The sequence below is a fragment of the Alligator sinensis genome, unplaced genomic scaffold (genome assembly GCF_000455745.1).
Source record: "Alligator sinensis unplaced genomic scaffold, ASM45574v1 scaffold448_1, whole genome shotgun sequence".
Taxonomy (NCBI): domain Eukaryota; kingdom Metazoa; phylum Chordata; order Crocodylia; family Alligatoridae; genus Alligator; species Alligator sinensis.
The window spans coordinates 3,619,854-3,646,310 of NW_005841870.1; the positions used below are offsets into that span (position 1 = coordinate 3,619,854).

The 26,457-nt window shown below is 42.5% G+C and overlaps 1 protein-coding gene across 2 annotated transcripts in view; it reads right to left on the reverse strand.

Moving 5' to 3' along the window:
* The window catches only part of SMOC2 (SPARC related modular calcium binding 2), a 214,715-nt gene extending 197,695 nt beyond the window's left edge, over positions 1–17,020 (reverse strand). For both annotated transcript variants that reach the window (XM_014527099.2, XM_014527095.2), the window contains exon 1: positions 16,829–17,020. In XM_014527099.2, coding sequence (XP_014382585.1) covers positions 16,829–16,906 — 78 coding nt within the window. In that variant the 5' untranslated portion in view covers positions 16,907–17,020. The remainder of the gene's footprint in view (positions 1–16,828) is intronic.
* Positions 17,021–26,457: the final 9,437 nt, after the last annotated feature.

Here is a 26,457-nt window from a genome sequence, read left to right on the forward strand (position 1 = left end):
TCAGCAGTCAAGGATACAACCTAAGGCTCAGGACATCCCTAAACCTATGACTGCTGGAAACTTGGGGGAGCAGGTAAGACAGGGGTAGATCACTCTGCACATGTCCTGCTTTCTAATCTATACTTTTCCTCTTAAAACATCCACTGCTTGCCAATGTTGGAGAAAAGTTGCTGAGCTGGACAGACCTTTGAGTTGACTTAGTAATGGCCATTCTTATACATTCTCAACTGATCTAAAGCAGCATATCTGCATTGACTTCAATTACGTTAAATTCAGAATCTATCCCTATCTCCTAACGTAAGTCAGACAGGAAGTACATTTATATGTGATTATGATGAAGTAGAGCTTAGTTGTTTGTACATACACTGTGAAAAAAGAGATTATCATAAAATTAAGGCATCTTGAATGCATTTGGCAGTAGTGTAATTTAGGCTGGGAGAATGGGGTAGCAGCCCTGGGTACCAGTTTGTGGAGACTCAAAAAAATAGCAGCTGCCACCACCGCCATGCAAATGCACTAGTGGCACAGTGACAGCCCAAAGTCAGCACTGTCTCTTTGCATCACAGTTGCCTGGGCAACCAGCTGCCTTATTATGCTTCTCATGTTTGTGTATAAGGGCATGGCATAACAGGTTAGATGGCATGGTGTAACTGGATTTGACTAAATAGCAGTTCAAGAGTAGTCATGACCCAAAAGAGACTCTTCCACTGCTGCCAGGGGCAACAATGAGATTGTTGTTGAAAGTTTGACTGGATACCTTTGAAGTCATGACCAATGGGAGTGAAATCTGTGCCCCAGCTTATCAACTGGGCAGCAGGAGTGTCACATATTGGCTCTGTACAGGAAAAGGTGGATTTATCCAACTTTAACTACTAAGCACAAATGATTAAAGCACAGTTTGGTTATAAGCAACTCATCACCAGGAAATTGATCTCGTTTTTTCTGGCTGCAGAGCACCTGATATAAGAACATCTTGCTTTGTGTGGGCGCAGCACAGTGCCACTGTTTACTGGACTTGCTGATTAGTAGCATCAAGGCACTTAGCCAATGGGATTATGATAAACAGAGGCCACTGTACATATAAGTACCATGCATATATTTGGCAGCTAAAACAAGCAAAAATTAAACTAAAAGGCACTGAATATGGTTCATGTGTCACCCATCATTGTTGCTGCATTAGTGAAGGGAAGTCAAGATTAACTTCTGACAAAAGCATGCTCTAGATATTAGCATACACAACCTTGCTCCCAAACAATTTAACAAAAAAAAAAATCAGATTAGCATTTGTTTACTGAATCACTTGAAAGCTAATTCAATTATCTTTCATTGTCTTTCATGGTATAAGACTGATTCAAATTTTCCAGCAACGTGTATCGGGATACCAGCATCAGTCAACGAAGCAAAGTGAAGGATTCTGTTGCACACTTTTAGACAGTACACACTACACTAGCATTTTGCTGTTCATTAATAATGCTTCCCAGCTATAAGTGCAAAGTGCTGATAACTAGTTTCTATTTTTATTCAAGAAGAGCAGAGCTACTGCTTACATTCTACATGCATACACAGACTGGTATAACTTTGTCAATGCTAGAACTAGGGCTCTGAGCTCAAGTATTTTTGCTTTTGACTCCAGGATTGCAAATGTATTTGTTTGGGCAGAGGTGCTGGTTAAATGAGTTAAGCATATTTTGTTATTTTACTCATTCAGAAAATCAACTCTTCCATCAACTTATCATTTTTTCAGTTCTCTTCATTGTCTCAGTATCTTTCTAGTAAGAAGGTGAGCAGTACTAAACTGCACCTGGAATACTGTAGTTATCAGGGCTTGTCTGTACAATAAAAAGACTACCTAGAGTATGTTAATATTTTTTCCAGCAAATTCTTTATTAATTGAAAAATGATGTTGTAAGCAACACTGAAGCTATTCGCCTATTTTAGTAAAATTCCCCCAACAGTTGGGGCTTAAAAAATTAGGAGCTAGTTTCACAAAACCCTGGAGGGTGGAGGAAGTGATATCCCCATTCCATTCAATAGCTCAGTAATTGGGGCATACGCTCAGGACATGGAAGAATGGAGGTTAACTTGCGTGCGTAAGTTTGCAGTGATATATGAGGTCTTCAAGTCACTTTATGACTAAGCCTGAATTCAGCAAAGATTAAATAACTGGTTACTCTTATTTATAGACAAGCGTTCTATAGAGAGCTCTAATACATTGTAGTGTCACTGGTAAAACTTAAAAGAAAAATTGCAAACTACTTTCAAAATCATAAAGCATATTACAACAAAGATCAGGTATGGGAAGTAAAGAATACTAGTTCTGTCTGTCTGTCTTCCTCTCTCTCTCTCTCTCTCTCTCTCTGAAACATATGTGCACACCTGCTTTCCCTTTGCCTAACATTAATTGCTTCAGGGTTCTTCCTAAAAACACATCCTGCATGCCAGAGAATAGCTGTAGAATATGAACTATGACCTCTCCAGCTCTGATGGGCTTGTCATTTCTCTTGGGCTTTTCCATCTATCAAACATACTCTTTTCCTTGTGTGTCTCTCTCTTATACAAAGATCCCCTCAGGGATTAAACCTAGCATTTACTTGACACTGATTTAATTTCTGTCAAATGAAAATAATGAGCTTTTACATGCAATTAGACCCATTTGTAACAAACTAACTTCATTGAAAAGGTTTAATTCCTTCTTGCTCCTATTAAATAAATGTTCTTTTCTGCCACAGTTCTATAACAAATCTCATTTTGGAGCTTCCACAACCTGTGTGTTAGGAGAAAACACAAACAGTAGCATGCAAGAGGTGATAACTTCTACAGGCAGGGAACAAAAAACTGTATAACTTTTTTGCTGCTCCTGTGAAATAACACTGTACTTTTATACACCTGGCCATGAATGCAGTGTATTATTTCCTACCCATTTGGTAGTATAGCATGATAGATAGACAAGCTAATATTAAGAACCAGATTTTGCCTCAGACTAACCCTGAAGTGAACCTGAACTGAAGCGTAAAAGGAGATGTTTTTATCTTTAATTTTAAGTTATCTTTGTAAATATATCAAGTCTCAAATACAGCTGGCTATAATACCCTGACTAAAACCTGGATATTTAGGAAATAGTGCCAAATGAAAAACTATCATGAGGCCCCTAGACAGATTCATAGATCAAGAAAGGTTCAAAAAATTGGATAAACTTAAAAGAAACATCTGAAACTGTGGCTACTAAACCTCTTAGCCTTTTGTGTGTTTTTCCTATTATTCTTGGAAAGCAAAAAAAGGGGGAAATTATGCATAGGAATGGAAGAAGGAAATACACACAATCATAGGGCATGGCTACATGAACAAGGAGGAAAGTTTGAGGGGTGAACTTTCAGTATGATAGCTACTCTGTGTAACTTCTCACATGAACAATTTTACCCTGTGGTAAATGTAGGCTAGCTGACCTCCCTTTCATTTGAGGTAGGCTGCCTCTTATTTGCTACAGCATAGGAACAAGTACACAGTTAGTAGGGCTGTGCAAAGCTTCGGTCGCTGATTCAATTTGGTGGAGATTCGACCCAATTCAGTACCCGAATCTGAATCTGAATCAAATCAGGAGATCCTTTAATCTCTCCAAATCGATTCAGAGAGATTCAGAAATATTCAATAATTCAGACATAGACACAACTTTAAATGTACCAGGTGGCTTATGAGTGCTGAGATGCTGGGGCAGATGGAGCATCCCACAGGAGCATGGGGAGCTCCCCAGCACATTCAGCAGCAGACCCAAAAGTGGACCAGAATCACTTCTGGTCCACTTCCAGGTCTGCCAGGGAGCATGCAGGGGGACCCCCTGTGCCCTCCTGGCTCAGTGACTGGTGCCTCCTGGGTCTGGGAGGGGAACCTGGGGTCCCCCCATGGCTGATCACTGAGCCGGGAGTGCCCCCTAGCACTCTCCTCGGCAGACCCGGAAGTGGACCAGAAGTACTTCGAGTACTTCCAGTCTGGGTTCACCGCTGAGCATGCAGGCCCCCTCCCCCGCCCCCCTCTGCCCTGCGCTCCTGTGGGACGCTCCATCCACCCCAGCATCGTAGCACTCACAAGCCACGTCTGGTACCTCGAGGTAGGTAGAAAAAACATTTAAAGCTGTGTCTATGTCCAAATCATTGATTCTCTGAATCAGCATTGACTCTTCAGATTCAGATTCGGCCAAATCAAATTGGGACAGTGATCCAAATCAACAAATTAAATCACTGTCTGTGATTCAGGCCAAATCCAAGTCCAAATCACATACGGCCCATTTTGCACACCCCTAATAGGTAGCTACTGCAGAATAGCTGATATGCCATCAATTCACACACTAATTTACCTTGTAATAATGTGTTTGGGTACCCCTAGCATATTTAAATTTTACTTAGAAACCATTGTTTGGGATTGCGGGGTGGTGACCACCTTGCATATCTATTAACAGCTGGCATAACAGAGGATGGCAAATGTTGGTTTGAAACCCAGCATCACTTGTATGAACAAAAAATGTATTTCTTAATAGTATCTGACCCATTTCACAAAGATTGGATAGACAACATCCATGCAGTAATCAGTCTGAGATAGCAGGCTCTTAAACGCCAGGGAATTCCAAAGGCATAAATTTTAATCTCCTATGCAGAGGAGCTACCTGAGGACTTATACACTCCACAGGTCTCCTTTAAGTCCCAAATGTGACTTTATTAGACCAAAGGTCTTGGATGAACCAGTACTCTGCACAGTGATGATTCTCTCGTGTGGTCTTCTGGCCAGATCATGAGACCATAAGAGTTACTTAGATTTCCCTCAGTCAAACCAGTTAAGTTAATATTAGTTTGTTAGAATAAGGACTGAATAAATAGAGGGTAGAGCACTTTAAGAAATGGTGTGTGATTTCCACTGTAAGGTTTACTTAGCTTGAATGGATAACCTACCCCTTTTATATTTAACTGATAGCAGGCACTATGCAAGTTATTATTCATATTTATTACAGTAGTCCTAATGACCAACAAAGACTGGGGATGCACTGCACTGCCAGGCACTGTATAAACCTAGAGAGGATTAGACAGACTCTGCCTAAAAGAGTTTACAATCCAGATATAAACAAGATGTGGTAGCAGAAAGGACATAAAGCACAAGCAAAGTGAAAAAAATGAATGAGAAGGAAAGAAGGTTGATGGGGAAAACACAGTAAGAGGAATAGGTTTCAATTGGAGGCAAAGAGGTTGTGAGAAAAAGGGAGGAAGAAGGAAAAAATAAGGTGGGGGGAAAGTCAAGCCAAAAATGTACAAAATACTCTTTTTGTAAGTGTCTCTGCTTTGGGCCCTTCTGTACCTGCTCCTACTGGATGGAGTCTCTGGCTGGCTCTCCTCTACAGATTTTCCCCCAGGGCTCCATGTCTTCTGACTTCTACTTATTCTACAAGTCCAGGAGAACCATGAAAACTTCCCAATGTAGGCTCTCCAAGTCTATATTCAGTCATATGGACACACAGAGCAATTTCAAACTGAAAGATTCAAAACACAGCATCTTGGTGTCAGTTCTGCTTATGCTGTTCAGTATTAAAGAGCCAGATCTGCACCTTGTGTGGTCATGTGTTCCAAGTGGAGCATATCCAAGTGGGCATAAAATGCTGAAACATCAGAAAGATAATGCATTAAGCCTATTCAGAACTCATGTAAATGACTGCACAAGGTGCAGAGCAATGGGAAATTCAGTGCAGGAAATTTTGTCTTTCCCCTTTTGAAGAAATACCACCATCAATGTGTCTAAGCCCTATGAAGTTATCATTAACTGATGAAATTCCATCATTAGATGAGTAGAGAACCACTGTTTCAAAAGCTTTTCCAAAACTGGAAAGGGAAATTTAAATAGTGAAACAATTATCCAATGAACACCCCTTTCACAGACAAAATCGTTTAATTTCTTTCAGAAATGTAATTTATGAAGCTTTTCAAGGAGGAAACATGATGGAAAGATAAAACCTCTTGTGCAAAGTTCAGATTTGCAACTAAATCCACTCAGGCTGAAATCCATCAAAAAATTTGACATGCTTGAAAGCTGCCTTCCTGAGAGGATGCTGTTTGAAACATAATCCTATTAAAGGCAGTGTGGAAAATAAGTTGTCCACTTTGTTTTATCTTGCTCAATAGAAGCCCTGTAACTAAATGCTTCAAAATGAATTCCTATTGACATAGGCAATAAAACATCTTAAGAGCCAGACAAACATCGCCTCAGCAGGGTGAACACCTCAATGTGATCTAATATAAAGGATAAGTTTTTATTGAAGACAGTTCTCTTTTACTCCAAGCCTGCCTGCCATTACCTTACACTTATTAATGTCATTCATGTTAGCAGTAATCTATTACAACCTTTAATGATTCCTTCAGTGCTGTCTCTCTTGTGTCCATCATTTTGGGTCCTACTGGAGGGCAGATCAAGAGGCAGTGCTAGGAACTGAGGGTCACATAACTAGGTTACTCTCTGGGATGCGTATGGCTGAGAGGGGAATACTGTATCACGGGCCTCCCCCGCCCCAGATGACTGAGCAGATCATGTTGTTCTTGGGCTCCCTCCAGTGGCAGATACTTGAGGTGTCATGGGTCTCCTCTACAAAGGAGCTACCTATCTTTTGGGTGAGTGATACTACCTGACAATAGAGAGAATCTAAGAGAAGAAGGGGTGATAGGAAGAGAAGAGAAGAGAAGAGAAGAGAAGAGGGGGTGATAGAAAGGGAGTAAATCTAAGAGAAGAAGGGGTGATATGGCATGCTGACTGTAAGAATGTCTCCACGAAATACACTTCACTGGAAATTTATCTTGCATTTGGAAAGTCTTTGATATCTACATCCACAAAGAAATCCCATCAAATAAAGCAGAAATAATTAAGGTAACAAATACACACGTGGGGATTTCAAAAAGTGTTTTTTTAATAATGTGGCTTATATTCTATTACAGGGTGCTGTCATCAGGACTGGGGACTAGATTGTTTTCATCAAATAATTTGACAAAAGGTTGTCAATTTTAACATAACATGGGATCAAAATCATGATTTGTGTGCACATACTCATGCATGAACTCATATGCCAGTCCTTCTAATAGGTATTCTCTGCCTTGACCAACGCCGTGCAGTGCCACTGATTTCAAAAGGGCCACAGAAAAGGCTCATCAGGGCAGTACTTGACCAAATAAAATTTCTCAGAAACCAGGGGCCCAGGTTAGCTTATTTTCAAGGTTTTTATCTGAAGTCATAAGTAAGTGTTAGTACACATTACTATACAAATAAATATATTTGTCAACCTCTGATGCTGGAGGATCGGATTGCAGGGGTGTAATGAGTAAGGATTTCAGTGCACTGTCAAAGCAATGCAGTGACATTGTACAGTCCCTCTTCTCTGGCTGTTCTTGGCTTTAATACTATCTTTTACTTTCAAGGGTACTAAATTTATATTCACATTTCAAAAAAGAAAACAGATGTATTTATATTAAAGTAGGGAAGACAGGCAGCCAAAGCATAGTTCAGTTTGTACAATGCTTATGAAAACAACTTTAAAATGCAGGAACTTTTCTAACTACAATTATTTTAAATTAGACTGTTAATTCTAATTCAGGCTCCTTTTCAGGATGTAACTAACTGAATATTTAAATCTTGTAGTCTAGATAACATGGCATTGACTACATCAGCTTATGTGTGCCTTCTCAGCTCTCTGATCAATACCTGTGCCCTGGATAAAGGGATGCATAGATGGATTAGGTCAAATGGTTTGTGAATCCTCCAAAATGTTGCTCTTTCCTTCTTCCCTTAAAATGTTGTAGACCCACAGGCAGATTCTTCTATCCACCAATACCCCACATCTCTCCCTGTTTAATTCCCTCTCCCAGAAAAGGATAAGATGGAGACAAGGACACCAAGTCACTGATATCCCTCCCAAAATGACATCCATGCATGGCCTCAGCCTGCAGTGTCTTTTTGCTGCAACTTGTTACTCTGACCCCAGTTCATAGATCCATCCCAGTCCCTCTGTGATTGTGGCTTACAGATCATAAGGATCCCTGCAGAAACACCATTCTCTTTATTTAAATAATTTATGGTTGTCATGTTCAAAGAGAAAACTATATAGAGGACTTGCTTCCATCACTATTGCTTATTGAGTCTTCCTTTGAGGTAGCTGCAAACATACACAAGATCTAATCATGAGAAATGTTCAGTGTAGAACAAACTGCAAGTTCTCTCTTGAGTCTCCTAATCATCTGTAAAACACAATACACTCCCACAATAGAGTAGAAATAGAGCAATGCAGGCAAGAGTCTTGTCCAAGCACTAGATCAGTAGATGGTTCCTCTCTGGAGTTTTAGGTTGGTTTTTTTTGTTTGTTGTTGTGGTTTTTTTTTTTTTTTTTGGGGGGGGGGGGGGAGGGTTTGGTTTGTATTTTTGTTTCACACATAGTAGTTAACTGCTTTGTGTAAAACAGGCTGCAAGTTGCCTATATACTGTCTAAAAATGAACTTAAAAACACAAGGACTATAGCGGGCCACACCAGTGGTGCATTTAGTTCAGTATGCTGTCTCAGACAGTGGCAGGAGCAGATGCTTTAGAGGGAGAGCATGTGAACAGGGTACATCTAGAGTGATCTCTCCCCGACCATACCCTCCCTAGTATTCACCGTTGTTGGTTTAGCAATGCCAGAGGAAACAACTCCAACTGTTCTGTTTTGTATAATCTAAAACAGCCAAATACCAGAAGAAAATGTGATCAGTCTCAACATATTTTCAAGGTAATGTGTCTTAATGTTTCACAAGATGATAGAACCAGGCAGCTTGAAGCAAGCATGGAAAGCAAGCCAAGCATGGGGCAAAGGGAGAAAAAGTTGAGATTAGAATATGTAAATATTCTTGAGTGAAGTTTGGGGCAATCCACTAGAAAAGCAAGGGAGCAGGTTGGAGTGGATCACCTTTTGGTCCCAGCAGTGATTCTTTGACATACTGGGCACATCTACATGAGAGGCCAAATGCACAGTAGACTAATTCTACTGCACATCAACATGTCACAGTGAAAGCCACGCTAACTGCTAATGTACAATAGAATTTGCCTGTTGCGTATTAGCATCACTTTAAAGAAGTATGCTAGCACTACTTGCACAGTAGTACTGATTATCACACATTGGGCATGTCTACTTACGTGCATTTACTGCAAAGTGACCAAAATTACTGCACTGTACGGGCGTGTCTACAGTACTGCACAGGTAATATGATGACTTACGTCAACTTGAGCATAAATTTGATACCTGTGTTATGCAGATATCAAATTTATACCCAGTTAGTTACTGTGCAGTAACAGTGTGTGTGTGGACTGACTTGGAACTACCTTTAGTCCACACACAGTGTTAATGTGTTTTAATGCCTGTATGTGTAGACACTGGCCTATTCTCTCTTACTGTGCAATAAATTTAAGCCAGCAAAAATGCATGTGTAGGCACACCCATTAAGTTAGTACTTTTTATTACAGGTACTAAACTTAATTTACAGTAATTCCAGCAATACATGTGTAGACATGCCCACTGTTTACCACCTTGGGTTTTCCTCAGCTTAATGATATATCTACTGGTCATCTCTGAAAACCAAGAAAATGACCGTGAAAAAGTTAGCTTTAAGTGAAGCCAGTTTATTTACTTGAACTTACATCTGCAAGAAGAAGAAGAGCAAGGAGGAAGAAAAACAATCTGTTCTGCAAAAGGTAACTAACATTTTGGAATGCATATATCCCTTGTGCCTCTAGAAAACTATCCTAGTAATTCCATGTAATTCTCTGAAGCTCTTTGGGGCTGTCATGTCAGAAAATTCAGTCCAGTACCAAGCAGGTAGATGATCATGTCACATAAAACACTTAACCCACTGATGAATTATGGATACCTTTCAGCTTTTTACCCCTGAGACTGGTACTGGTGCAGTTTCACCATGGGTTACAGATGTTCCTGTGTAGGCAAGGCATCCTGATTGAGATGGAAACAATTGAGAAAAAGCTGTGCTGCTAGAGATGGTATAATAGATTCAATGTAGTCTGTCAATTCCTTTCTCCTAAAAAGTGAAATGAGAGCCATAGGTATTTGCTGAACTGTAATGTGCACAGGTGTTTTTTAAACTTTTCCTGCATCTTCAGCCCTTTCTCATTGTCTTTTCATATATATATATATACACATTATATCATATCATGTCACCATATAACAGATTACATGCATTTCTTAGACACCTGTTCTTTTCTGAGGGTGTTGTTTGCAAGGTGTTTCATTGATACAGGGAAAATGAAAGGGAATGGTTAACAGCTAGATAGAGACATTTCAAAAGAGCTATATTGTTTTGGAATATGCAAGTCCATCAGAACCAAGGTGATCCATTTCACTACATTTCATTTCAGAAGAAAGCTAAAGTGAAAATTTTAAGAAAGTCAAAAATACCCAATTTTACTATCTCGGGAATGAAACATTTTAACTTTTAACTTTGAAATGATGTTTAAGAATTTGTAGCAGTCTGAATCAGAGCAAAACATTTTAATGAATACAAAACTTCATTTCTGAAGTTTCTTTTGCAGAGAATTATAAAATTTTCGGTTTTGTTCCTAATCAGAACAAGCCAAATTTCATGATCTCTAAATTCTTTGTTCTCCAATGTAGTGTCCTCCACAAAGCTCTGCCAGAACACATCAACTAGATCAAGTAAGAATCAATTCCCCATGAGTCAAACTGAGACCTTTATTTGTAGTTTCAAAAATCGGGATCTTGATCGTGGCCCCCACTTGCTTGGTTTTTAATTTCCTGGTCTCAGGAAATGACAGGAAATAGAAGTACCAAAATACCATGAAAATGGCTGCTTTTGTGGTAATAGTGCCCTAGGCAAACTCCTGGAAACACTAGCAAAGTTACAAATGAGCCAGACCTTGAAGAGATTTCTAGCCTGATTTCTAACCAATGAGGTTCAGATAACCTCTGTATATGTATCTAAAATTTGGATGCTTCTCCAAAAAGTGCCAAACCTTGAAAGTTTCCCATTTTTAAGAAGTGTACACTGATACTATGGCTCCTTGATACAGTGACCAGGAAATGGGGAAGGAATGAAAGAACCATGAAGGCCCCAGAGCTCTTTGACAAGTCTTTTTTTATGCATGACTTTCTTTAGTATTTTTCCCCTTCTGCTTTCAGTTTTAAAACACTCCTTGTGTGCAGTTAACCTGACATCCATATTATGCATTTCACATTATATGGTACAGTTTATGTTGGCTGCATGCATAAATATTACTTTTAAGTCCCAATCAAAAGTTCCACTGACTCTTAATAATAACCCTGTCATTTTATAAAATGAGAGGTGCCTTGAAAGTTTATTGTAGGGAAGCATTGTTGAGAGTGTTTTATTTTCAGGGCTGATGTACCCTTTGTTGCACCAATGCCCATTTGCTGTAACAATGCTGTTAGGATCTGGAGCCACTTATAGTTTTATTTATGGTCTTGGTTTTGAATCACAATTAAAGTAACTTTTCCAAATGTTTGGGTTTGTAGGCGCCATCCAAATGGGTCCCTAACTGGGAAAGCTTTGATTGTGTTTAGCTTCCCTCTACTGAACTACCTTAGTGGTCCATCTTATACTGGCGAGCATTGTGGAACCTATCCAGGGCATTAAATGCTATTGAATACTCACAAAGCATGTGCCAAGTGAGAAAAAGAAAACAATTGGTCCCTGAAATATTCAGCAAGTGATGAAAGGAACTTTTAACAGGCCAAGGTGTTTGTTTCGATAAGGGATTTCTCCAGACACAAAGAGGGAGAGAGAGAGAATTTTCTATTTTGCTAGTACCTAATCAGTATTAGATCAAAAGACTAATGTGTTTCTGCAAGGCTTTGGGGAATAAAATTAAATATTTGTGCTACATGATAAGTAATAAATGCAAATATTTTAAAATAAGAAATGTTTGCATCCTGTTGTCAAATACACACCCACACAGAACTGAAGCTAATATAAAAACTGCCCTGAGAGTTCCACACATTTAGTAGAAATGCTTCCTTCATGCTTCCTCCTGAAGAATAAGTGCACTAACCTTGGTGTTACTTAGCATAGGTATAGAATGAGGGTACTTACAGCTTTGCATTTCAAAATAAAAGTATCAAGACTCACCCATGAAACTGCCCTTATTCAAAATACATCAACGTAGCTCAATTCTATTTCTAAAAATGTATTCCACTGAGGATGTATACACAAGATTTGTGGTAAGAAATATGATTTGCCCAAACAAAGATAATACACTACAAAACTATGCCACTGATGACTTCTAAGTGCTGTGGAGTTTTATCTGCTATCCCACATAAGTGTTTCCAAGCCATAATTAAGTACTTCGTTCCCACTGGAAGGTAAGGATGTTGTATATTAGTGTTGGGTTCCAAATCTAGGAGTTTCTTACCCCATGGTTCCCTTAAAATCACATCTTTCCTTCTGAGACTGCTCCCATCGCACCTCCCCCAAATGAAAAGTTTTGCTGTGTTGCCAGTATTTTTTTTAAAACCTCCCTCCTCCATCTCCCCACAAGACAATGGCACAGCCAGTAATTCATCATTTGAGCATCATATAAAATTTTCCTCTGTTTTATTCATGGTTGCCTGGCATTGCAACATACTGCTCCACCAAGGTGAGGGTTCAGAAGCAACCTTGAAATGATTTTTCAGGCCAGATTGTAACTTGGAATGCATTGTTTGGGGGTCTTTGGGTCTTGAACACTGCAGAAATCAGTGCAGCTGTTGGCAGTTGGAAGCAACTCACTAACTCAAACCCAACAAGCCAGCTGTAGCTCTGCTAGCCTCAAATGAGGTTGATTACTACAAACTAGAGAGCAAGACGGAGCTGTTACTTGTGTGGAACCTCTAGAATGTTGTGACTTTGAGGTTTTGGTAACATGTTTTTCCCTTATAATTAAAGTCGGGGGGGGGGGGTTCACCAAGGAAAATTGATTTTTAAGATATATTTTAATTAACTGGAAGCCTGGACTACATACAATAGAGCATCTTCTCTGAAAGTAAGCTCTTACTCTGCCTCTAGCACTGGTAGGGTAGTCAGTCAAAACAGCCCAGAACTCCTGTTCAGTTGGACCAAAAAGATAAAACTGAGACTCAGTGGTTTTAACTTCTGAATCTAGGACTATTCAAAACCTGAATGAGGGCAAGTGACTCCTCCATGGCACATTTTCAGAACTCTCCCCTCATTCTAAAAACCTTAATTTTTGAGTGGCCAATCTGAGACACCTTCAGCTTATGCCCCAAAAGCTCCCAGTGAATTTATATGCAGTTGTTGATGCTGAACTCCCTTTGAAACCCTGCTCCACAGTGCAAAAATGAACACACCTTTAATTTGTGTCAACTTGTGAAAATATTTGCCTTCATCAGTTATTTTCCCACCCAAGTTGTCACATAGATAAAGAGTGTTCCCTGCCTGGGAAAGGTAACCCAGCATTATAGAATGATGGACCAAGTGAAAAGCTGTGTGCCAATTCTTCCCATAACCTTAGATTGGCTTCTATCCTTCCCCTGTTATGCACATATAATAGCCATTATCATTTCTGAGGGGGGAGTCACACGAGAAAGCTCTATTTGTTATACATTTTCTAAATTAATAGGAAAATGTCTGTAGGATGAATACAGAATAATTTATTATTGTGCTGCTTGTTGTTGTTACGCTTTATTTTCCATTTGAATGAGGAATGTGCTCCGTTAGTTTGGGGCAATAAACCTCCCTCATAATATCCAGACTCAAGAGCTAAGGTTTATTTTCTTGGGAAACATTACAAGACTTCTTTTACTCAGACTATAGGTATCCACATATGTGCTGCCCATTTTATGGAACTGAGGTTTCTAATGTAGATAGCTACACGTTTGGCCAGATATTTGATGACTATACATTTGCAGGGGGCTTAAATTCACTCTGCCTACATTAATAGTGAGTTCAGTTGAAGCTACATCAAGGTGATCTCCCAGTACTGAAAAGTTCCGTTTCAGATCAGGTGTGAGATTCAATGTTCAAACATGAATGCCTTTTTGGAAGCACAGGTTCAAATGCAATAGATTCAATTCTCCATTTGTCCAAAGCAGATAAACCGTGTGCCATACAGACTATTTGAGAAAGGAACATCTTTCAGATAAAACCAGTCATGTTTGACCTGCATGGACATGTACCTCAGCATTTCTTATTGTAAGACAGGTGTGTTCCCTTGGCCACACTTTCCGCTCCTTCACTTTTGTGCAGCATGCTGGCTATCTTCCACAGTACAAGAAACATCTACATTTTCAAGTGGGAACATACATAAGTGGTTTGGGATGGTAAAAGGATGAAAGGTGCTATTTAAAATAGAAGCCATCATTACACAGAAAACATAGAAGCATAAAGATGAATAAACTGTTTCTCCACTAATGTTTAAAACTCTTGTAAGCAACTGAAGAAACAAAATATCGAGTATTTGATTCTCACTCTCCCTGCATACAGAACTTACCATCACAAATTTCTTCCAATATGACTGTGAACACAAACTAGGATTTCAAGGACAAAATTAACCTTGCACTAAAGTAACACCAGTATTTAAAAAACAGTCCTATAGCCATCCAAGAGTGCTTTTAATCAGACTTTTCAAGTTGGGCTACTGCACTTACAAGAGTAAAAATGATAAAATCCACTTGACTTCATGAGTTCTGTGCTTGCAAAAGTCACACGCTATAAAATTCCTGGGATGAACTGATTCCCGTAAGGTTTTCAGTTAGCAGCTTCTAATCTACAAATAATTTCCAAGAAAGCAGGCAGGGAGGCAGGACCCCTTCTGAAGAATTTCAGGTATGAGCAAGCCAGCCACCCTACAAAATATCACTGTGTATCATTTATTATCCTATAGAAACACCCATGTGGTGAAGGACTATGATAAAAATAGAATAAATCTCACTTTGCAACTGCCTTAAACTTTAGTATAAGAAACCTCCAAAGGGTACATTCCTCACCAAAACACTTAAAAACAGCTTGAAAAGAGGTGCTCACTGCCCTGTATGTTTACTCAACCACTTGTTTAAAAACACATTTAAGGAAAATGTTTTTTTTTCCACAGATTGCATTAATTATAGTTTTGCAAACACTGCAAGCTCTACGAGAAAACTGAACCAAGCTATTAGCTGCAAACCTCAGGTCTTGGCCAGAGAAGTGGTTATGGCTTATTTAGCAATCCTAATGAATTGGCTCACCCATCCCAGCACATAGCCCCATGTTTAGCATCCAGGGGTCTGGCATAGCCAAAGAGGGCTGTAGCAGCCCTCAGTGCAGCTTTATTATGCTGAAGGAAAATAAGAACAGGAATATGAGCCCAAAAATCTGTAGAGACACGCAGTAAACTTCCACTTAACAGCAAGAGCTCATCCTTCTCCTTGGGAAATGTAAATGGCTGGTCTATTTATATACATATATACATACATATATATACACACATTTACATTCATTCATTTGTGTATATAAGTATATCCACATATGTGTATACACGCACACACAGACATATATACCCACAGACACATGAACATATAGTGTACATATATGTATTCAGTATATAGATATACAGTATATATTCTGAATACATACATGTATATATATATATATATACAGTATACATACATACGTGTGTGTGTCTGTGTGTATGTGTGTATATATAGCTATATATCTATATCTCTATCTCTCTCTATATATATACACACACACACATATCTCTCTCTATATATAGGGATATATATATCCCTGTACATAAATGCGCATGCGTGCACACACACACACACTCACATACACACTGTATTTAGTACTCCCAATGTTCTTGGTGTTGTCCAACATGCACAAATGAAACAAGCCTTTGCAGAGCTTGCCATGTAAGTGGATACAGCAAGCAATTAAGGTTGAGGGGAGGGGAGAGAAGAGGGTAACTTTCTTTCCTGTCACTGTTGCTGGCCTCAGAAAACACATTTGAGCAGCTTCACTTCACCTAGCACATGCCACACAAAAGGGAAGCAATTAGCCCTGCAACAAACGCAACCTATAGGTAGCCCTGGGTGACAGCTGGACTTAAATGCTGGATTCTCTTGAGGCTCCCCGGGGCAGCCGGAATCAGTTTCCTGAGCCCTCTCTGCCACTGGCAACCTCACTATCGCCTTTCTTATTTCATTTCTCCAGATGAGGTCTCCCTGTCTGCAGCTCCTCACACAGGTGGGGCCAGTACAGATGCAGAGTGCGTTGAGCCAAGTTAGGTTAAGTCAAGTCTGCCAGATCTTTTGACAGGAAGGTCTGTCAAACGGGACGAAAAGTGTGTGTGGGAGGGTGGGGGGGGGGCACCCAAAAGCAGGGGGCCCGAGCGCGAAAAGTGGGGGTGGGAGGGTGGGGGGGGGGCACCCAAAAGCAGGGGTCCAGATCTCTGTTTCCACTCCCTCTAGGGAAATGCACAGGGGATCGGCCAGTCCTCGGCCAGATCAGACAGGGGGCAAGGTCTGGTGGCTGCAGCGAGAAGCGATGCCAGGTGCGGGCATCTCAGCAAGCCAGCATCTCCCAAGCCCGTGTGCCACCTCCACATGGACAGGACCAAGGCGGGCAGCGGATCAGGTGGATGCACGGATGGGATGGAGGGACGGATGAATGGAGGGGCGTCTCCTGCCCACACAGCCTGCAGCGTTGCCAGCCCAGGTGCCCCCAGCCTGGTGCAAACCCAGAGCCTTGCGCAGCCCTGGCACGGGCGGGGGGGGCAGCGGATGGCAAGGGCGAGGCGCGGAGGAGGGAGCCGGCCTTACCGTGAGCGCCGACAGCTTCTGAGCAGGCGCCGGCACCAGCAGCTCCGCCAGCAGCAGCAGCAGCAGCGGCACCAGCATCCTGATCCGAGGCTGGGGCGGCCGCACAGTCGCTCCTGGCAGCAGAGGAGGAGGAGACAGGAGGAATGTCCTTGGGATCTCGCTCCCCACCCTCCTCTGGCTGCTTTTCAAACCTCCCTGCTGGGAGGTCCTTTGGCTTTTTTCTTTTCTCTCCCCACCCCCTAAAGTGTGGAGCTGGGGAGGGGGCGCCCTCTCTTCCCGGCCCTGGACACTGCCCACCGGGAGGGATGCGCGCTCGCCACTTGTTGAGCTGCGGGAGATGTGCCGGGCAGGGCGCCGCCTCCGCCGCCTCTCCCCGCGCCCTCGGCCTCCCTTCCTGCTCGGCCGGCGCTCGCCGCTGCCACGGGGAAGGCAAGCCGAAGGGGCCGAGCATGGGAGCGGGGAGAAAGAGAGGGAGAGAGCAAGAAAGAAGGAAAGGAAGAGAAAGCAAGCAAGCAAGACAGGAAACAGAGAAAGAGAGAGAGAGGAGACAGAAAAAGAGAGAAAGAAAGGAAAGAAGACAGAGAGAGAGAGAGAGGACAGAAAAAGAGAGAGAAAGAAAAGCGGAAAGAAAGCAGACAGAAAAAAGAGAAAGAAAGAAGAAAGAGAGAGAAGGAACAAAAAAAAGAGAGAGAAAGAAAGTAAGCAAGAAAGGCACCCTCAAACCCTGTCCCTTTCCTCCATATCATGGATCAACCCCAGGAGTTGGGCTTGGCCCCACTGGGCACTGCCCCAGAGGGGGGTGATGTGTGAACCTCCCCAAGCTCTTCCCTTCCCTTCAAGCTTATCCACCCCCACCCTTCACTCCTCTCTTTCCCCCACTAGCCCGACCTCCCGCTTCTCCTCCCGATCTTGTGCTGATTGCTTAGCTCTCTCTGCCACTAGTTTAAACTACAGAGGGAGTAACGCAAAAGGCATCATAGCATCCACCAGATCCTTTACATACACAAAAAAAGATAGAGAGGGAGCAATGAGGTTGCGGGTAAGGAGCACAGAGAGTGTATTATTTCTGGGCAACATTCAGAACTGAGGTTTGATTACAACAGTTTCCGGGAGCACTGCCTGTTCAGAGGCGAAAGTGTGTTTGTCTGCACCCTGATGGCTTGAATGATTGCTTTTTTTTTTTTTTTTTTGCAGACTCTTTTAGGTGAATATTGGGCAGTTTCCTAAGCATTGTTCACTGAAGCCTTTCAGAGCCCATGACATATTTTCTTTTTGCTCAGTAATTTTGAGAAGTGTTGCATCCTGAGGCTGGAAAGCATGGTTTTCAATACAGCATTGCTGAAATATTTCAGCCTTGGCTTGTAAGTGTACATGGGGAGGGGGGGAGAGAGAGAGAAATCAACATATTTCTGGCTCCCTGACACAAAAGAAAAGCATTAATATCATTGAAGAACAATGAGGCAGTTGGCTGTCATTTCACTTAAAAGGCCTTTTGCCATAGAGAAGGAAAAAAGCATTTGTACAGAATGTTTCATGCACAGGGTTTTAGAAAACCTTTTTTTTCCCCGCATCAAGCTCTGTTGTGGAGGACACGTGGATTAGTGGCGTTGGTTATCAACTTGTGTTCCAAAAATGCCTTCAGATTAAACTGAAAAAGAAAGGCACAGTGTTACTTTTGCACTCCCCTTGGTTATGTTTCAGGACCCAAGTGAAGGAATGTTGTTTATTATCTCCTAATAAAACTGACAGAGGATTCCTTACTGAAGGTTGAGTAAAGGAAAAAATCCCACTCTATCTTCCTTATTAACGGAATGATCATATAGCTAACAGCTCTCCCCTGAACTCTACAGGTCTGTGACATCCTACAAATATCTCCATAGTATAGGCAGTCCGAACAGTAAGCCGTTTCTTGTTAGTAGTTGTAAAATTCAGTTAGTGCTTGGAGGTTTCACTATTCTAGGCACTGTCTATATGCATTACAGAAAACTACTCGAACAAAGCATTATTAAGGTTACTTAAGTCAAGCACTCAGAAGTTAGGAAATACCAGAATTAAGGTTGTGCAATTTTAATTCAACCCTCTTGTGCATTATTATACACCCCTTAATATGTGATCGCATACTGTTTTTCCCCACTGCCTTATTCAGTGCACAGGATGGATGATGCTTGTTTAAGGAGCAGCTGTTCAATATTTTGTTTTCTTGTCCTTGTTCCATGTATGGTCATAGACCTCATTTACTGCACACTATTTAAACCCTGAAGACAGCATTCTTTATTTCTGCAGGGGGATGTCTGTAGCATTCATCATTCTACTCGCCGAACACTTCGCAAACATTAATAAGTTGATTTTCACAACACTTGCTGAGAGATGCAGTTGAGATATTATCCCCATTGTGCAGATGGGGAACTAAGGAAAAGAGAAGTTAAAGTGAAAAATATTTAATCGCTTTGTGTGCCCCTTTGAGCCACCTGTGAGCTGATTTTTCAGGGCACTTCCAGCTAATGTAGTACTAACAAGTTCAAAGCACAAAGCTTACTGAATGTGGTTACAGCAGTGAGTGCTCTCTGCATTTTGGCAAATCAGGCCCCAGGATCTGAATTAAGCAGCAACTAACTCAGAAAAGTTTGGTTCTAAGCAACTGGGCTAGCATCACATAGGAGCTCAGTAGCAGAGGCATAGCAGGGTGTGTATGTAGTTTCCTTGGTTTTTAAAGAAGAGAAGTGGAGAACAGAAATACCATGTTGTGACATGGTATTGGCACCTACATAGTTCATTTGTATTGTGCAGTGGAGCGAAACATTCCAGCAACAGAGTAACTGAGAGCAGCAGCAGTAACACAATCCTCATGCATGTGGACTCTAGGGTAGGACATGTTGCCAGTGGGTTCCACACACACCTGCTGAGGAGGAGGAGGAGGAGGAAAATGACAAGATTGAGTGAACTAGGATCCCATTCCAGACTGGGGAGGAGTGTGCTCAAGGAGGCACCAACTCTCCTGTCCATTCCATCCAATCTTGATCACTTCTACCTTGTCTCCTACAAGCTGTTCCTGTCTCAGTCTTTTCTCTTTCCCATCAGACACCTCCTATTGTCATTCACTTCACCTACCCAGTCCCAGTTCCACTTCTAAACTTTCTAATTCAGTCCAAGTCTTCTTGCCCAACAGGTCCTAATTTCACCCTTCCAGACACCTCCTTGCCTTAGTCCCATTCTCCTTGTTTAGGTGGTTCTGGTTCCCCCTACTCTTAGTTCTTTATCTTGTTGTGCATGTTGAGACATGCCCCATCCCTCCTCTTCACAGGTCCTTTGGCATTCTTTCTCTCTTTTCTAAAACCTGAAGAAGAATGTTTTGCATTCAAAAGCTCGTGTAACTTTATCTCCACTATAGTTGGTCCAGTAAAAGATATCACCCCAAAAAATCACTGCCTCACATAATTCCTGGACTATTATAGCTACAACATCACTCTAAAGCTCTCTTTTCTAACTGAGCCTCCAATCAACACTCCCTTACCCCCAGACCCTGCCACGAGTAGGTCTATATCCCAATATCCTTTTCTGGGATCTTCATAGAGAAATAGGGCTGGAAGGAACCTCCAGAGGCCATCTAGTCCAAACCCCTGCCTGAGTTAGGATCATCCTTATGCAAACAATCCTATACAATCCATAATCTAAACTCTACATAATACTACCATCAACTCGGACACACAATAGATCCAACACTCTAACCTCCCACATGTAAGGCAGGGGAACCACAGCAACCAATGTCCTGCCTCTATGTTGTCAATATAGACCCAAGAAGTCCCAGGAAGAAGGCAAAACCCCCACACAGTCCATATCAGTTTGCCCATAGGGTAAAATTTCTTCCTGACCCCAGATATGGTGATTGGTCTGACCCTGAGCAGAGGGGCAAGAGCCTCTAGCCAGAAAGCTCTGGCTTTGCTCGTAGCAGTTGATTTGGCACACCCCAGTTGAAGTCGCCAGCCTTAGCTGTCACCAGCACCCAATGCCTCTGGGGGGACTTAAAAACTCCCTGACACAAATAGTAGAAAAAAAGGGATGGGGTGGAGTGACCAAAGAAGCCCACAGTCACGGAAAATGCCCATGCAAAAACATAGGCATAGTTATGCATAGATCATCCCCAAACAATGGCTGTTCAACCTCTTCTTGATCACCTCTAGTGATGGAGAATCCACAACTTGCCTTGGCAGTCTATTCCAGTGCCTCACTATTTTAACAGTGAAGAAATGTTTCTAGATATCCAATCTAAATTTACTTTGCTGCAGCTTCAAGTCCTTGGTTCGCATACTCCTCTCTGCAGCAAGGGAGAAAAGATGCTTTCCCCCTTCTTTATGACATCTTTTCTTCATCCAACGTGATACTCCATCCCAAGTCCTTGACACAATCTCTTTTCCCAACTGATCTCAGTTTTACCCTGTCGTGACATTTTTTTTCCAATCAATTTCTCCTCCCCTCACTTTTTTTTCTGCCCCACTGCTTCACAGTCTATCTCTCCTTATCCAGCCAGTCCCATCATCTCATTTCTATTCTGAGTCCAATCAACTCTATTTCCAATCCCAGACTCTACCTCATCCAAATTCTCAGGCCCATTTTCCCCTTGTACGTCATCAGTCTGCAGTCCCAAATTCCATCCACTATTTGCCCATTCTCCTTGTGCAAATCTGCCATCCTTACTCCCTATACCCACGTGTCTTGCTCTTGTCCCATCTTCATTCAGATCAGGCAGCTCCCTGAGCCCAACTCAGTAAGGCAAGGGTCAGAAGGAATCATTGAGAACAGAAGTGAAATAGGGCCCCTGCTCTGAGTTCAGGTACCTGCACTTATAGGAAAGGACCTACTAAGCTCCAAGTTGGATCATTCTCAGTGTGAGTGCCATCTCTGTGGAATTTAGCTGCTAAAATCTAAGAAGTCTATATTGGATATAGAGGAATTACAGTTTTTCAGGGTGTGGCAGACTCACCTACTGGAGCCCCTGCCATGTCTCAAGCTGAGAATTCTTCATTCCAATTGTTGGAGCTCAACCACCAATCAGGGAAGAGTTGGGAGGAACTGGTGCCACCCCTTCCCCAAAAGGAGGGGGTGAGGAGCTCCTGGACCTAATTGGGACCTGCAAACTGCAGGTCTGCTGGACTTCAGGAGGTGGAGCCCCCTGAGGGAATAAAAGGAGCAGCATGAGCCACACAAGGGAGATGCAGCGAGGGTCAGTGAAAAGAGAGGAGCTCCGGAGAGGCCATCATTGGGACCCTGCCTAAGCCTCAAAGGTGTGCAAATCAGCGCATGGCACCCAGGTTCTGGGAGCCGTTCAAGACAGCTTGAGCCTGTGAACCCTGAAAGCAGCTTGGTGGGATGGTGCATGGATCAGCACATGGGGAGCCAGCCCTAGGAGCAGCTTAAGGCTGCTTGGGCCCCACACAGTGCGCAGGTCAGCACACGAAGAGTCAACCCTGAGAGTAGCTCGAGGCTGCTCAAGTTATCCCCCCTTTCCTCCCTCCCCCCAGCTTTAGGCCGGATAGCCAGAGCCCTGCAGTGTGGCTCAACATTAAACTAAAACAGTCCCGGCGCCCAAAGCAGGACCTGGGCAGGGGAAAGAACTCCAGCATGAGGCCAGGGAACCGGAGCCAGTGAGGGCTCAGTTCCCATAGGAGCTCCCTGGGTAGGGCACAGGATCCAGAGGGAAGGGCCCCCAGCTCGAGGCTGACAGCTCCAGGAGGCCTGAGATGGTGTGGGGATCCAGAGGCCAGATCAACAGCCCCCAGTGGAAGGACCATGAGTTACTGGGAACCCAGGTCTTGCAGGGGAGGTGCCCCCAGGCAAGAGACCCTGGGAGGAGTGGGCAGGGGGGAAGGCCCCACACACCCTCCACTCCCCAGGGTCAGAGGGGAGGATACCCCAAATACACACTGGGGAGGGCTCTGTAGAACACCCAAGGGGCCTAGGGGGGAAGACCCTATCCCAATTGAGGGACCAAGTGGTTGGAACCCAGATAGGGTGCGTCTAATATCTGGTACAGTTATGCTTCCTATTTGGTATCTATTGCCATTGTTGGTGTTATAAATAGTTGGGTGTATTAATTTGTATAATGGGCTCTGTAAGGATGTCTTTATTAGCTAACTCACTTGTGGTACAGACTTGCTGTCTTGACTGTCCCTGGATCCACGTCTCTTCTGGGTCTGGGGCATGGATTCTTACCTGAATGCTTTCCCTGGGGCAGACTTCCCCTTGCTAACAGACCATTGTATGTATATTTGTATCTATACCTGTATGTATTTTAAAGAGTTTTATATATATAAATGTTTGCAACTCAATAAATTGTATATAGTTAAGAACTTTGGGCCTGGGCTAACTCCATAGGTGAAATAGGGATCCACCCTAAATTCTGGTATCCCTCTCACAGCATCTCCTCCTGCCTACCCATCCCATCCGATTGAGGATAGGGCACACCTTTGGGTGTACCCAGGTTACATTTATAGCCTCACCAAACTAATGTGGATTTGCATCTGGAAGTCAAAAGGTCCATTCTGCCCCAAGGGCCAAAACCTTGCAAAATGCCAAGATATGGCTCTGAGGAATGGATACACTAGAGGTTGTAAATAAAAGGTCACCAGAAATTTTCTTTTTAACATGGGTGACAGTGAGATTTTTTTAAGAATTATTCTCATAGTGGCTCAACCATTTGGTCTAAACTGTTCCCAGAAAAAAAGACTTCATCCTCAGGCAGGCAACCATTATGGAAAAATTCATCCCCAGTGGTTAGACTCTGACAAAGTGATATGGTACCAAAGACAGTCTTGCAACTTTAATGTTATGAAAGGCAACTTAAAAACAGGCTGGTCTGCCAACCCTGTAAAGTAACAAAAATTTCCCATCTCCAGGAGCTCAGAGTTTATCTAGACAAGAGATATAAAGGGACAGAAAAGGTTATTCTCATATTTAGCTGGAAATCTGAGGTTCTTAGAGACTAACGTTAGGATTTTTCATAGATTTCATAGACATTAGGGCTGGAAGGGACCTCAGAAGATCATCGAGTCCAGCCCCCTGCCCAAAGGGCAGGAAGTCAGCTGGGGTCATAGGATCCCAGCAAGATAAGCATCCAGTTTGCACTTGAAGGTGTTCAATGTAGGTACTTGAACCACCTCCGGTGGCAGGCTGTTCCAGACCTTGGGGGCTCGGACAGTAAAGAAATTCTTCCTTATGTCCAGCCTGAAACGGTCTTGTAGTAGTTTATGACCATTCGACCTAGTCGTCATCCCTTGGACCAGAGATGTTCATCATCTCTGGTGAATAAACGTTCCCCCAGATACTGGTGGTCACCCCTGATAAACTTATAGGTGGCCATCAGATCACCCCTGAGCCTGCGCTTTTCCAGGCTAAAGATCCCCAGGGCTCTCAGCCTGTCATCGTAGGGTCTGCTTCCCTGACCTCTGATCATGCGCATGGCTCTTCTCTGGACTCTCTCAAGCTTCTCCACATCCTTTTTGAATTGTGGAGCCCAAAACTGGACGCAGTACTCCAGCTGTGGCCTCACCAAGGCCGAGTACAGGGGGAGAATGACGTCCCGGGATTTGCTTGAGAAGCATCTATGGATGCAAGTCAGCGTTTTGGTCGCTTTACTAGCCACAGCATCGCATTGCAGGCTCATGTTCATCTTGTGGTCAATGATGACCCCCAAGTCTCTTTCTTCCATAGTGCTAGCCAGCATAGCACTGCCGAGCCTATAAGGATGCTGCGGGTTTTTCTTTCCAAGGTGGAGAACCTTGCATTTATCGGCATTGAACGCCATCAGATTCTCGTCCGCCCACTTGCTGAGCCTGTCCAGGTCAGCCTGGATCACCCACCTGTCTTCTGGTGTGGATGCTTTGCCCCAAAGTTTGGTGTCATCGGCGAACATGGCCAGTCCGCTTCTGACTCCAGTGTCCACATCATTAATGAAGATGCTGAACAGTATGGGTCCAAGGACACAGCCTTGGGGGACCCCACTGGTCACAGGACACCATGATGAGTGACTTCCATCAATTACTACCCTCTGGGTCCGACCACGGAGCCAATTTTCCAGCCAGTGGATCGTGGTGGACCCAAGGCGACAATTGGCCAGTTTCACCAAGAGGTGGTCATGGGATACCAGATCGAAGGCTTTTTTGAAGTCAAGATATATGACACCAATCTCTTTCAATTTCAAAGGAGTTCATGTCCCATCAAAAAAAAGTAGGCAGCTTTTCAGGAGAGCTCAGCACTATGAAGAACATTATATGGTAGGTTATCTTTGAATGCCTAAAGGACATCTAAAGGAAGCTAAACCATTTTGATGATTTCATCCTACATGACTTGCCTCAGGTAGTCAGGGTCTGTGGTCCAGCCACTACTTGTACCCAGATTTCTTCAGTACTAATCCAGTGCCTTAACTCTGAGACCCATTTCCCCTCTGCCAGTCATGTCAGGACTATGCACTCAGACAGTGGAAAAGGAAATGTAACTTACTTTAGATCAGAAATTCCCTTATGGGAAATACTGTACAATTTAATATGAATGAAATCAGTAAGCTTCTCTAGGAAATACCCTAAAATAAAATCTTACTGGATTTAATAGAACTCAGGAGTCATTATAAACAATTTCTAAATTATCCCATGGGAAGTAATAGAGAAGTATATCCCTGCTAAAAAGTTCCATTGGTTGGTTTAAGATCATATAGAAAGATCACCATTGTAGACCAAATTCTACAGGAGAGTTGCATAGAAGAGGGGAACCTGGGAAGTCCTCCAACACCAACTGTGGTAAGGAAACAATTATTCAGCTCTTAAATGTTTAGACTCATGGGAGCCAAATTCCTCAGTTTCAATGCAGCACCGAAGCCATGTGGCTGGACCACTGAATCCATACAGAGGCTCAATGGCTTGATTGTGGGCATGTGAAAGTGCAGGGATTTCTCTTTCTGTTTCTCATTGCTTTTTGTAGTTGGCAGAAGATAATGTAAGTTTTCAAGATTCTTTCTGCTATGGATATACTTTTCAACAAGAACAAAACAAGCTCAGCTTTCTTGCCTGCTTTTCAAGTATGCTGTTTCTCCAAAAGCAAATATATTCTGCAGATTTATTTGAGGAATACCACAGACTTGATTGTTTTTCACATTTGCAAGAAATAAATGTAACTAATGTTGACATTCAAATGGATAGTCCATGTGACAAACAGAGAACACTTAGATATTTACAAAAAAAAAAAATCAACCCAGGTACCTGACAGCTCCTTCTAAACTCTCTCGGGCAAGGACAGTTTTCTCATTTCTGTGTTTGTGCATCATTACTGGGGCTATTCAGTGCCGGATTTAGGCTTAAGCTACTTACACTACAGTTTAGGGCCTCACAATATGAGGGGCCTCTAAATAACAAAAAAACCCTAACTCAATATCAAGTTTTATAATAATCAGTTGGTAAATAAAGGAGATAAAGGAGATATGGGAAAATGACTCTCCAAATATGGACATTTTCATTCTAATATAACAAAAATAAACATACATTGGATTATTTTTATTGTATGGGGCTTCTCAAGATGGACATAGTGTAGGGCCTCAGCATGTCATAATCCGGCACTGGGGCTATTGGAAATCAATGGATGCTTAA